Genomic DNA, 14,124 nt, shown 5'->3' on the forward strand with positions numbered 1-14,124 from the left:
TATTTATTTTCCATCTGTTTGTGCCGTGTTGCAGAGATACAGACGCTTAATGAACAAGGTAACACACACAAACAGTCTGGTGACTCACCTCAACCCGTTGCCATGGTGAACACTATGCAACCATTGATATAACATTCAGACCGACCTTAATGATGATGAATTGGAGATAATTGCTATTGATTGGTCTGAAGTACGGCCTGTTCTCCAGCTGTGTCTGTCTCAGGAGAAGGCCACGGGTTTATGGATTACACAATATCTCCTCAGTTAGCACACACAGTCTTTTACAAGGTGTAGGAAGCTTCTTAAAGATCCCTCAGAGTAAATTAGATGATATGTCAGAGTCCAAGTCCGTGAAGTGATGAGTATTTAATTTATCACTTTTACAGACTTAGAGGAAAACTGGTCCAAAGACACAATTATTGTCAGTGTCAGTGGGTATTTTTACATTTGTTAATGTGAACAAATTAAAAGTTACCACAGAGCACACAGGTATTTGCTGCATTGTGCACACATTTTACATGTGTTATGTATTTCTCAAAGCCCCTGGATTAGCACAGCTTTGGTTTGGATACCGAAACATTTTTGCTCCAACTCTTTTTCCATCATTTTGATCAGTTCAGAGTTTCTTCTGTCCGGACTGAACAGTGAGAGGTCACCATTTCATGGTCTTTTAGTAATCGAATCGAACTGAAACTGTGAAAGTGAGTCTCCCCCGTCACCAGCTGAGACGCAGACACATGTAAAGCCTGTAAAACTGAAATTCTCACTTTCTGACCTTGTTTCCATCCTCTTGCAGAAATGGCGGCTCCGAGCCAGCAGGCTTTCCAGGACCCGCTGTCTGCAGCGGCAGAAGAGAGCGAGAGGGCGTCTGCACACTCTCTGGACAAACCCACCAGGGTGGTGGAGTCAGGAGCCAGGGACAGTCCCACCCCGAGTATGAGCCGACAGGCTGCAGACGGCAGCGAGGACGCGGAGAAGGCCCCGGATGTGGACAAAAATGACGCCACAGACAGTTCGTCCACCTGCACCCCTGAGGTACGGCGGTCTGACTTCGTAAACTTAATGACACATCCTGTGAGAACAGTTCCCACTTTTCTAGTCATCAAACTCGCCAATAAGGGATATAATTAAATAAAGCAAGGCAGGGGTCACCTAAAGGGGTCGCTGAGCTGACCGCAGCCTGCTGTTACCCATCATTCCTCACTCTGCTGTGCTGCCCTCTCAGGTTCAGTTAGGAAGACGCAAACCAAACACGGCTCGCTGAGGACTCTGGCATTCGTATAAATAGTTGATATTCGCCCTCCACCACACTGCGTTGGCTAACAAACAGAAGCTCATGAATAATCTTCACTGTGTATGTGTGTGTGTGTGTGTGTGTAAACAACGTATGTGTATGTGCGTGAATACATCTACTAACCCTGTGTGTTTGTGTGGATGGTGTTTAGGCCTGTGTGTTTGTGTGTGTGTGTATTAAATGTTTTCGTGAGTGTATCTCAGTTTGTGCGTCGGTGTTTGTGCATGTAGGAGAGCAGGAATGTAGAATCTTAACAACCTCTCAGTCACCGAATCACACTTTGAAATTGGGAGCAATCTGTGCAGTAAACACCTCCCACACACACACACACACACACACACATACACACACAAACACACACACACACACACACACAGGGTGATAACTGACATCTAGAAACACTTCATAAATAACGAATGAGGTTGGATCTGTGCAGAGACAGAAAGCCTGACAGAGCCATGTTTTAGCAGTTTATTTATACAGTTATATAACAACACTGCTGCAGCTGCTAATAATACTACTACCTCTACTACGATTATGCATGTATGTACTGCTGTTGTACACAGGTCACAGTACCTTTTCTTTTTTAAAACCAGCTCCAAGGCCTGAGATCGGCCGTCACTTTCTACAGTCAGCTGATCTGAGCTGATCTGTGCCATATATATATGTGAGCCAGGTCAGCGGTGTGGCCCCCTGCTGTGGGTTTAATAGTTTTTGGACAACAATGGAGGTCTACGGCACAGATTAACATTAGGGTTTTATTATTTAACTCTCATCCTCATCTGAAAATATAAAGCGGTCCACACAACTGTCTCTGGATTTTTAGTAGCTCTCAGTATCAGCAGGATTTCATCAGGTGAGCATCTGTCTTTCCTGTTCTGCTTGTGTGGACGTCCTGACCTGCACCTTCAATAGAGACCGGCAGCAGCTCTGTGATTATCTTATCTCCTCTGTGGTTGCCATGTCGACTCCAACACTCACACCGCTCTGTCAACACTCGACACAATCGCTGTTGTGTTTGCAGACTGTAGGGAGGCTGCGATAGGCAGAGGGAGGAGGGGGTTTCTGCTCAGTTTCTCTCTCGGAACATTTTACATGTACACTGGAAAATCCTGTGCAGATGATTTAGCTGCAGAAGGTCACACTTTTCGATGTCTGTGGAAAAACGATGAATGCTGCCATGTAAAGAAGAAACTATGAGTGTTTCAGTCTCAGAATATGGACTCTGGATTGCAGTGAGGTTCACAGAAGCTAGTAATTAATTTTTTTACGTGGAATTTGAGGGTCAGTCTTTTGAGATGCACAATGTCCCTTTCAGCCATGAAAACACAGACATTAAAAAAAATAACCAATGATAAAAATGAAATATTGCACATGAATTAGTAAAAATCCTTGTCTATTAAAATACATCTGTTATTTGTGTTTAGCCGTCAGCTAGCTTAGCATGGGGTAAAGGCTGAAAACAGCTGTCCTGACACAACATCTGTCTACCAGCACCTGTAACTCTCCAGTTAATGCAGCACGTATATTTGGTTGAATCTGTACAAAGCCCAAGTGTAAAGATACAGGTGGTTATATTTGTTAGCAGTGACCATCTGGAGTGTTTGCTAGTTGCCAAGTGCTCCCAGCAGAAAACATGTTTCTTTAGATCTATCACTTTTTTTACTGCAAATGTTTTTTTTTTTTCTTCCAACCTTCTCAGCAAGAGCAGCCTCCCCAGGATGAGGCTTCATCTGAGCCCACTCAAGCCCCCATCCCTAAATGTGGAGACCTGGTCCTCTCCCTGGAGTACCACCCTGACGCTGAGAAGGTGCTGGTGTCTGTGGTCACGGCCCGGGACATCCCTGACAAGGCTCGCAGCGGGATGGACTCCTGGCAGGTGCATATGGTCCTGCTGCCCTCCAAGAAACAGCGCTACAAGACGACGGTCCAGAAAGGTTCCCTGCCGCACTTCAACGAGACCTTTCGCTTCTCCCGCGTGGAGCTGTCGGATCTGCAGATGACAGCCATCAGGTTCAGGCTGTACGCCATCGGAGGCAGGATGTCCCGCGAGAGGATGATGGGGGAGAAAGTGTTGCGTTTAGGATCGCTTGACCCAAACGGAGGGACGATGGAGACGACGTTGGTGCTGGAGCCTCGAACTAACATCAAAGTGAGTTTGTTGTAGTTTTTTTTTTTCCTCATCACACTTCACTCTAGAAGTTCGAGCTTTCACTGCTATGTTGGTTTTACAACAGCTGCTTTCAGACTGAACACATTAAAAATCAAACCTGAAACCGTTTTAATGATGGAAACAGTGTCACACTTAAGGCAACAATTCATGTTAGTGAACAGGGACATATGCACGTTTCTTCACTTTATCAGCTTCGATCTTTCTCCCATGGAGCTGTAGTTATATCGAACACTGTGTTTTCTCAGAGTGTGGACTCCCAGCTGAGTCTGTCTGGTGTGTCTCAGAGCGACAGCGCCTCGTCCACCCAGTCTCTGACCCACGGTGGCGTCCCTGAGCTGCTGGTGGGTCTCTCCTACAGTGCCACAACGGGACGCATGTCTGTGGAGCTCATCAAGGGCAGTCACTTCAGAAACCTGGCCATCAGCAGGCCACCAGGTCTGCAGAGACACAAACCTGCACTCCCATACACTCCCATACTTTTAAGGCAGACACTGTTAAAGCTGCTGTAAAATAATATTTCATATTAAGGTGTTATGTTTCATTAGTTTAACCACCCCATAACCAAACTAATGTGTTACCTATAGAAACACACAGGATTTATTAGTCGCACACTAACAAACAAGTTTGTATTTAAAGCAACTTAACAAAAAAAGACATTTACATATTTTCTGCCTTTTTCCTACCACCCTGCCTTTCCCCTCCTCTGGTGCAGACACCTATGGTCGGCTGACTCTGCTGAACTCGGTCGGTCAGGAGATCTCGCGGTGTAAAACGTCCGTGCGCCGTGGCCAGCCCAACCCGGTCTACAAGGAGACCTTCGTCTTCCAGGTGGCGCTGTTCCAGCTGTCTGACGTCACGCTGCTGGTCTCCATCTACAACCGCCGCAGCATGAAGCGCAAGGAGATGGTGGGCTGGATCGCTCTGGGCCAGAACAGCAGCGGCGAGGAGGAGCAGCTCCACTGGCAGGACATGAAGGAGGGTCGGGGACAGCAGGTCTGCCGCTGGCACGTTCTGCTGGAGGGATAACGCTGCCTGGCGGACAGGGTGTAGTTTCTTTTTAAGGTGGAAGGGAGTTTCTTCGTTAGTTAGGAAGTTGGGAAAACAGGAAGATGCATGTGGCTCAAAGTCAACTGATTCAGTACAATATCCACTAACTAACTTCTGTCCAAAGCTGGAGAAACAGTAGTCCTGGCTGGTTATTCTGTGTTCAACACGAAGAGCTAATTCATCCACTCCTGCAGGCTGCTCAGAACCTTTTGCTGGTGATTTGGGAAATAAATAAACTATAAATTCAAATAAAACCTTTGAGCGAGTTTACATGACAAAAAAAAGTCAGAGTATTTCTTTGTCATGTAAACTCGCTCAAAGGTTTTATTTGGAGGTTTAGTGGAGAAAAAGTTTGGCTGAACATCCATCAGCCTCAGACAGGAGCTGAGAATTTGTTCTTTCTGCTGGAGTCTGGTTTTCTTTAGTGAACTACTGTTAGAACCTGAATTAGAGGTGTGTGTGTGTGTGTGTGTGTGTGTGTGTGTGTGTGACTCTTATTATTTCCAAACCTTGCTGTTCTTTTGCTGGCTAACAAACTAATGGCGGTGCAAACCAAACTGCACAGCAGACAGGAAACAGAAAGAAGAAATCCAGTACAGAACATGTTCTTGTCGTGTGGGAAACGGGGCAGATTTATGTCAGACCGTGAAGACCTCCTGCAGAATGTTTGGATCCTTGTTGCACTGTGGAGACGAGCATAGTGGCTTTTGTACGATGACGCTGGAAAGTAATGAAGCACCTCCTTCACCACCTCCTTCATGAATCCATCAGCTGACACAGAAACATGATGTAGGGCCAAATCAATTATTTCCATATACGTCAGGCTGAATTGGATTATTGAGGTCATCCATCTTCTTCACATCAGCTCAGATTCTGCATCACAGAGCACATCACTAAATATCAGCCTTCCCATTTGTCTGTCCAGTTTACAGCCCTGTGGTTTACTGAAAGCAGCTGCTAGTCACAGTGAGCTGAGTGGCAGAGAAGCATGAGGGTAGAAATGAAGATATTTTGTGATTGAAGAGGAGGAGGAAGGCGTCTCATTCACCCTCTCATACTCTCTTGACACTTGAGCTGCTACAGGCAGGAAGACCAGCAGCTGGAGACTCTTAACCCCGTTAGGAGGACAGGGCCCAACCACCACCCCCCCAGCTCTCAGTGATGGTTTTTGGCCTGGGCTCAGTCTCCTTCACAGGCAAAGCTCTTTTCAGCACCCATCAACACTGAGCTGAAAAGAGGCTTTAAATATCTCACTGCAGCTGTTAATAACATGCAGTGAATTACCCTGGAAGTGTGTGTGTTTTTTTCCACTCTCTCTCTGCTAATTGGTAGTTACAGCTGCAGAATCGTACAGTGCGCTGACGGTAATGCTGCTGTTAATGCTCATCCTCTTCCGGTCTGAGCATCACTGAGTCACACGGCAGCGGTTCAGCCCGGAGAGGGGGGATTATTTCTGTTTGTGCAGACAGATACTGCAGATCCAAGCGCCTCAGAGGTTCACACACACCAGGAGTCTGTTTGTTTGAGCGCTTGTTTTTCTCCTGGCAGGCGACAAGAAAGCGTCTTTAGCGACGTGAAACTGTAGCTTGGTTCGAAATGTCATCAGAAGCAAGAAATTACTCAGAACTTTTATGGCTATAAAGGGATGACAGTCGCTAATTACTTTGTCACAGCCAAGCACAACTAATTGAGCGAATTATATTCAAATCTTTCTTTTGAATTAGAGGGTTTGTTCACCCAAGTCACACAAAACCCTTTTCCCACACACAACTAGAGGCTTATTATCCACCTTTTAGTTTTCAGAAACTTAAGCCTCCACCCACATGGAATAGACATGGACATCGTATTATATTGTAGTTTATTGTTTTGATTGTTATTTGAAAAGTTCAGCACAGGGAAACATCTTTTCCAGGGCAGAAAGCCTTGGCACGATCCTCGGCCCCTGCTATGGCTGATTGTTTATATTATAAACATGGTCTGTAATTCAGAATGTGATTCATGAGGTCTTAGGGTCATCGCACATAAAGAAACACAGCGAGTTTTCTTTAGGCAGAACTTTGTCCCTTTGTGAAGCAGAAACGTTTGCGTCGGTATATTTCCAGCGAAGCTCTCAGATGAACGGCGTGTACGAGTGTTTGTCAGGAACACGCAGATGATCCACCGGCGCACACAAGAACCACTTATCTCACAAAGATTTATTATATTACAGCTGGTTCAGGGACACGTCCAGCAGTGAAGACTCAAACGAGGTCTTACATTCAAAGATGAATAACATGTTGAAGGACACAGCTGAATAGATTCCTTGTCTGTGAAATGCAGGAGGCATGTTTGAACTGCAGATGTGCACAGTGGTGACAACTACTTCAGGTATAAAAGAGGCGAGGCGGGGGGTGAAGAATAGGAGTGCTGCAACTACCTTGATGTTTTGTAAAGTGGGAGTTAAGATTTTCAGTAAATGTGGGTTGTTTATTTTGAATTGCTCATATATTTATTTTTGTACATAAACACGAAATATTAGCGACATAGATCTGAGTCACCACTAACCCGCTTTGGCTTCTGCTTGATCTACAGTTGACCCTCAGTCTCTCAGTTAGTTTTTCTGTCCACATTTTGAAATAAACTGGTTTCTAAAGGATTTTTTTGTCATTTTAGACAAAATGAAACAAAAACTGACCATGTATTCCGTCCCTGCAGCTGCATCTCTGGAGATTAGCCTTCACTTCAAGCAGAAGTCAGCTGGCAGATTGTGTCTGTAGCAAGCTAATAACTGTGTAAACTCTATCCTAAGGTATAAAATAAGAAGCCTGTCAAACTGTTTGAAGGATGCACTTGCTGACTGCTGACCCCAGCAGATAATGTGCTTTAAAAAACATCTGTGTTTTTTTTTTTTTTTTACAGAGCTGTATATTGTGAAGCAGTGGTCCAGTTATTGGTGTTGGTCATTTTTGTGGATAAGTTATTTAAACCCTGTTCTTGACCTGCTGTTACTGAACTAAATTAAGAAGATGAGTTGTGTGATTTGATATGAGCACTCCTATTCTCCAGGCTTCAAATGTGAAGAGTGATATGAACTATCCTGTATTTACTGCACAGGCTGATATATTTTATGCATGTCAAGCTGTTGGACAGAATCTATAACACCTGTTCTATATTTTTTACAATAGTAAATGGTCAATGTTCTTAAATATTTCCTAGGATTTCTGTTGTAGTTACACATCAGATTGTGCTGCAGATGTAGTTCAGCTGTAATTCTCTGATGAAGTGCCTGTAACACTTTGACATGAAACATATCCACCATGATGAACAGATGATCCAAATTTGCATGAAGCCTTCGTTGTTCCCTTTGAATGCTGCTGTAGGACCGCATGTGTGGAGGGTCCAGGGCAGGCTTCCTACTGTCAAGGCCTGGACCAGGGCTGGAGTCAGGTTTAAGTCCAGAACAGGCCCGCAGTTTGGTTTGTTTCCCAGGGTCTGAGTAACTAAATCTGTTTTTCACAGCAGGCTTTGACTTAGCTTCATCTTTTTACACCTGCAGTGGAGGCTGTGTCATTTATTAAATCACACAAGAAAGAGTTAGTCTGACAGTTTGCAGCACATGCTCAGCATCAGTCTGGTGTTTGAGTGTTCAGTATGGAGCTGGAGGCAGGAGACAATTAGCCTAGCTTAGCATAAAGACAAGGGGAAACAGCTGGGCTGGCTTTATCCATCAACACCTGCAAAGATCACTAATAAACATGTTGTATTAAACGTTAGAAGCTTTTATCAGTCAGAGATTTTTTTTTAATTTAAAAAAGACATTTATTGTAGACAAGTTGGTTTCCCTTTAGAAATCAAAGGTAAAATTTGGAATAAATTATTTTTTTATCTTAATTTGAAAGGTAACAAAGAGGAAAAACTATCCTTTTTAATACACTACAAACAGCAGACATATTGAATATAAAAAAAATCACGTGGGTTAGTTACCTGTTATAAATTAAAAGATAAAATGCAGTAACACCAAAACCAAAACAGTCAACCCTCTGAGACAGACCCAGACTGGAGAGTCCTGCAGCCCTGGTCTGGACTGTGCACGCTGAGCCCCAGAAAGCACTTTTTGTACCAAGTTTTGTGGTTGCCAATAAAACCCAGAAGATCCCTGCTGTGGGGGCGTCTGTCTGCCTTCTGTTTTCTCTCCTAACTGAGCTTTGTTCAGACGTCTTTATTCTGACACTGAGGCTTTTTAAACCAGAGTAACAACAACCGCCTCAAGAAAACACTTATCTGCTTGTGATTGGTGGTAGAGATTTCCAGTTTTAAGAGGAAATCACATGCAGTAGATTATCAGAGATTAGAGAAGGTATGGTGTGATCTGAGAGCTGAAGAGAGTTTAATCTTTGGCAGCAGATGCTTTGGTTTAGGGTTTAAACCTCCAAACCAAACATGGATTTGCAGCTGCTTTTTGCTGCTGTTTATAAGGTGCAGTCACATCCATGTTGAATCAACTCTGCTTTTCTTTATTTTGAAAATAAATTCTGGGCAAATTTTATATAACTCATCGAGAACAATCCAGTATCCATACAGTTTATTTTCTAATACATATACATTTTACCTTCTATATGTCTCCCTTACAGCACCTGCCAGGTGAGTTGTGTTTGGCAATAGCGCTCCAAAACCAAGAACCGAGATATTTTCAACTATTATTTCAACTCTTCAACACCATGTCTTATTTTGAAGTGACAGCAGCCTTTCCTGGTCGTTATTGTCTTATTTTGAAGTGACAGCAGCCTTTAACGCTGGTCGAAGTGTATTTACTACTCAAATACAGCATGTACAAGTACAGGACCACTCAAGTCCACTTTAGTGTGTCAACTTTAATTGCTCTTGGTGAGAAATCAATGGTCTTGGTCACAGTAACTGCAAAGAGAAGCAAAATGACCAAACTGTTGCACACAGTAAATAGTGGATTGTCATTGCACGTCTTAGAAATGTGCGCTTTAAAAAGGCTGTGCCCCCATTCAGAAGTTTCTAACCCCGCCCCTGAGAGGAAGCTCTGACCTACTTACTGACAAACAGCTTGTTTTGTCAAAACATCACGTACCAGGAGAAAAAAGATCTTGTTGTGCTTTTTGGATGCAGAACACTTCACTCACTGTGTTGGTAAACGGAGCAAACAGGCGGTGCTGGATGCGGGAAGATGGATATTGATGCTGCAGCGTCATCACCGCGCTCACTCAGTCTCCTAGCAACAGGAAACATCTGCCTCCGCGACGACCAATGAGGGCACGGGAGGAGCGGCGCGTGCTGTCTCCCGGTGCTGTGAACGGGATATTTTAGGAGGCTCGAGAGCGGGAGCGTCTCACCCCGGAGGAGCCGGAGCTGTCTGCACGTCTGCGGGAACCGAGCGACGGAGACGCGCACATCAGGCCGAGCTGGAGCGTCGCTGCGTCGGTGTGAGGACGGTAGATATCGCGCTGGGATTTACTGAGCTGGTGCTGGACTGTTATTTACAGGTAAGACGCTTTAATGGACATTTAGCTGGTTCACTGGGAGCAGTTAAAACAGCAGCTGCACGTTTCGGTGCAGCTGTTAAAGAGACGCAGCTCATGGTGTCTAAGAGAAACAGCATCTAAACTACAGCAAAACGGAGAAAATCAGCGTGAATGTAATAATATACAAATATTCGATAAAGTAAACCAGAAGTAAGTCCAGGTGTCTAAGTCTAAAATATGTAAACGAGTACAAAAACGAAAAACAGATCTCAATCTACAAACACACTGAAAATCATTTGTTTATTTGACAGAATACAAATAAATGTCCCTTTATGGGTTGAGAAAATGACTCCACTTCTTTACATTTGTTAAAAGATGCACAGAAAGAAAACTCAGAACAGGGTTAAGGTAAAAGTCTTTAGTTGAAATGGAGCAGCTTTTAAACTTTCTGGTCCACTCCTACCTCACCTCACTAAACTTAGAGGGGTTTGTAAAAACGAGTCCTGCTCTGCACACACACATTTCTGCTCGGAGTACATGCACATAAACACACACATGCAGCATCACACTCCCACAGACCAAACAGTTGCTGCAGCTGGATGTGAGTCACTGCAGCAGCTTCAGAGGAAGCAAATAAAGCTTCCCACTTATGATTGATTTATGGCATTTTACAGAACAACATCACACAAACACATTAACACAAACACAAACAAACAGACGCACTAACACATCACACTCCTCTCTCCCCTTCTGGGCGTTTTTCCTTAAATTATAAAGCGTGTTTTGTTTTTTGTAAAGGTGTGAGAAATAAACAGCAAACAAATAAACACGACATCATGTAGTGACAGAAAAGAATCAAAGCACTATAACTCACAGCAGTGAATAGAGTTCATTTCATGTGGGGATATATAACGTCAAATGCAGGTGTGTCATTCATGATAAACTTAGTTTATAATCAGATTTTATATAAATCGGTTTCGATATATTTTTATATTTTGTTCTTTTTGTCTCATTTCGTTTGAGTTATTTTTTGTACTTTTGTTTGTTCACCTGTTGTTTCGTGTTGCTGGTTGCACAGTGTGAGGTGTCACCAGAACATATCGGCTTTCGTGTCAGGCCATGAATTTTCCTTCTATTAAAACGAAAACCGGGGAAACTTTATTGTAAAATAAATGTTTTTAATTGTTCAGATACAAATGTGAAGTGTCAGATATTCAAAACTTCAGGTTGCACCAGACCAAAGATCCAGACGTTCAAGGTAAAGATTAAATGTCAGTTTTAGAGTTTGGAAGCACTGACAGTTTAAAACCTCAGCAGCGTTCAGAGTTTCTGGATTATACTCAGATGTTTTTGGTCCTGTCTCCTTCTCCGTCCTCCTCCCGCAGGAGTCCGAGGGCGATGTGGAGGCTCAGGTCGGCTCAGACGCAGTGATTCAGACTCCAGACAGAGAGCAGAGTGCTGGCTGTGGACCGTCAGCAGCAGGTAGTCGCAGCCACTGTGTGTAACCTCAATTAAATCAGCTCCAGTGACTTTATCCTCGAGCCAGGAAAGCAGGGCTGCAGTGACACACACCTGACACCTGACATTTAGACACTTACAAATCATTTGGAGCAATAAATACAAAAAGAAAACAACACGATTTCTCCCTGTGGCTGATATATTATGTTATCTGACATTATTTGATGAATTCTGACGCATAATTAGCATTTTTCTGTTGTAGCAGGTAGATGTGGAGCTGCTTTTTTACCTGCTGTACACAGTTAATGAGTTTAGTCTGTTCCTCACCAAAGGCTGAAAGGCACTGAATTACTTTACTCGGTTGCTGAGTGGGTCATTAGTTTTTGATGAAATTTGAATTAGGCAGAAAATTGACTGAAAACCTAAACAACAATAAACATAAACATCAAACACCTAAAATTCCCCCCAGCTCATTGTCAGTGTTGTGAAACTCTGTTTATGGAGGAATTAAAAACCAACCAATTTAGTCCCCCGAGTGTAAAACAGAAAGTTCAGCACATTTGCTAATGGTGATGAAGAGTAAAAACAGTGTTTTAATATTTAAAGATGTTTCCAGACTCCCTTCTGTTCGATTTGTCGTCTACTCTCTGTTTTCTGCCTGCAGCAGCCCCTTCCCTGTGAGAGAGACCAAACCATTCAACAACGTCGAAAGTTGCTTACTTCAAGAGAAAATATGCGGAGGAGGAGGATTTACATGGAGGCCTACATGGATATTTTCAAAAAGTATGCACCTCTTCTTTTTCTTTCACGTCCACGGTTTGTTGTTGACATTCAGGGACAACCTTAGTGAAATGTCATTTTCTTGTTATAGAAAAATCCTGACTTTTATGAAGTGTTTGCTGAGCAAATTCCAAATCTGTCTGGCCTTCATTTCTTTTCCACTCCCCCTCTGTTTCTTTGTATGCTGCTGCTTTTTTCCACCCACCTATCTGACTCATTTCTTCACGTTCTCGACCTTCACCATCTCCTCCATCTGTGCTTTTATTCACTTCACTGTTATTGTCCCTTATCACATCCTTCAGCTTCTGTCACGATGTACAAGACAGACCTGTAGAGTCGGTATTAACACGCCGCTTTGCTTCTTTGCAGATGAGACATTTTTGTTCACTGAAGTTAAAAGTATGTAGGTAAACTCTGAGTAATATATGTGAAGTATTAAAAGTAAAAGTATTTGATGCAGAAAATGGACCCTGTGAGTGATGTTATTATTATAACACAATATTATTATTATTGTTATTCATGTGTTAAGCAACATTTTACTCTTGTATTGAGATGCAGCTAATTTTGAACAGTTTGACTGTTTCAGGACATTCAGTTAGTTATTACTGACACACTCGAGAGGCTGGAACCATGAAAGGTTTTTATAGAAAAAACTAACAATTATCAAAGTAACGCTAGTTGCCAGTTCATTTTCTGTTCACCTGGTTGCCTCCTCTTGTACAGTAGTTCTGTAGGAGCATGGGATGTATTGCAGGACCAACTTAACTTTAACTAGATGCACTTGTCCGCCTAGAATTTCCTGTAGCCAATGTGTTTCATTTGCATTATTTGCTGCTGGTATGTATGTTATTTACATCCTAAAAAACTTTGTTGGTTTCATGTAATTCAGAATATCTGGCTCAAGTGTCAGGTTTCTGATTTCCTGCACGTATTCAGAAGAAAAACATGTAAATGAATGATTTTGTTCTGTTTGTACAAATCTAAACTAATCCCCTTGTCTTTTTTTCTGAAGTGCTTTGAATTAAATTGTGAATAAGTAAAAAATGTAAAAGCACAAACTAATCTCCTGCCTTTGTGTTGTCATCTGCAGCACTTGATACTGCAGGAAGACCGGAGCTGCATCCTGAAGCTGTCCCTGGAGAAGCTGAGGTTCCTGGAGGACCCCGAGGCCTACCTGCGGCGCTCCGTCCTCATCAACAACCTGCTGAGGAAGATCCACCATGAGGAGGAGGAGCTGGAGGTTGAAGAGGAGGAGGAAGAAGAAGATGAAGTAGAAGAGGAAGAAGAGGTGGAGGTTATTGGAGAGAGAGGGCAGCAGAGGCTGATGTACCCAGACAGGAAGAGGGTGAAGGTGCTGGTGACGGACTGCTGCTCTCCGCAGTTTGGCCTGGAGGAGCTGCAGCATTACCGACTGGTGCCCTGTTACCCCACAGCTGGGTGCCTGTACAGCCTGGGCACCTGCCCGGGACTCACCCCTAACCACCAGGTCCTATTGTACAACCTAGATGACAACAGCTGACTCCTGACTTTCATGCCTCTTTTCACAAAGCTGGGATATGCAAACATTTACTGTTTGTTCACAATCAGCGGGAGAAAGGCTGCTGCAGTTTCCCTTCAGTTTGACGAACACCTCTCATAGACTCCGTTTTGTGCGTCAGCAGGACGTCACCTCTCGTCACCTTGCTAACAGGCAGCAGGGGGTTTAAGAAACTGAGGAACCCTGATTCCTTTGCCTCAGGATCGACAGGGTCTCTGATGTCAAACTGTGTGGCTGGGTCACTGCTGTTTCCTGTTTGTTCACATGAGAAACTCTGAGCAGGCAGGATTTTTTTGTTTGTTTTTGCTGTTGCTGCTGTGGTCTTCAATTTTTATTGCTGTTGTTGCTCATGTGAACCGTGAGCGTA

General features: G+C 43.5%; 1 protein-coding gene and 1 long non-coding RNA gene across 4 annotated transcripts in view; both read left to right on the forward strand.

Moving 5' to 3' along the window:
- syt16 (synaptotagmin XVI) overlaps positions 1 to 8,665 on the forward strand; it is a 23,463-nt gene extending 14,798 nt beyond the window's left edge. For all 3 annotated transcript variants that reach the window (XM_026310452.1, XM_026310444.1, XM_026310460.1), the window contains 4 exons: positions 797 to 1,035; positions 2,997 to 3,446; positions 3,713 to 3,902; positions 4,180 to 8,665. In XM_026310452.1, the coding sequence (XP_026166237.1) occupies positions 797 to 1,035; positions 2,997 to 3,446; positions 3,713 to 3,902; positions 4,180 to 4,493 (1,193 nt within the window). In that variant the 3' untranslated portion in view covers positions 4,494 to 8,665. The remainder of the gene's footprint in view (positions 1 to 796; positions 1,036 to 2,996; positions 3,447 to 3,712; positions 3,903 to 4,179) is intronic.
- A 1,193-nt stretch (positions 8,666 to 9,858) lies between these two features.
- On the forward strand, positions 9,859 to 12,201 carry LOC113131452 (uncharacterized). Its single transcript, XR_003295810.2, has 3 exons — positions 9,859 to 10,003; positions 11,368 to 11,464; positions 12,105 to 12,201. It is a non-coding gene; the product is annotated as an uncharacterized LOC113131452 (long non-coding RNA).
- The last annotated feature ends 1,923 nt before the right edge of the window (positions 12,202 to 14,124 follow it).

The sequence above is a fragment of the Mastacembelus armatus genome, chromosome 22 (assembly GCF_900324485.2).
Source record: "Mastacembelus armatus chromosome 22, fMasArm1.2, whole genome shotgun sequence".
Classification (NCBI taxonomy): Eukaryota; Metazoa; Chordata; class Actinopteri; order Synbranchiformes; family Mastacembelidae; genus Mastacembelus; species Mastacembelus armatus.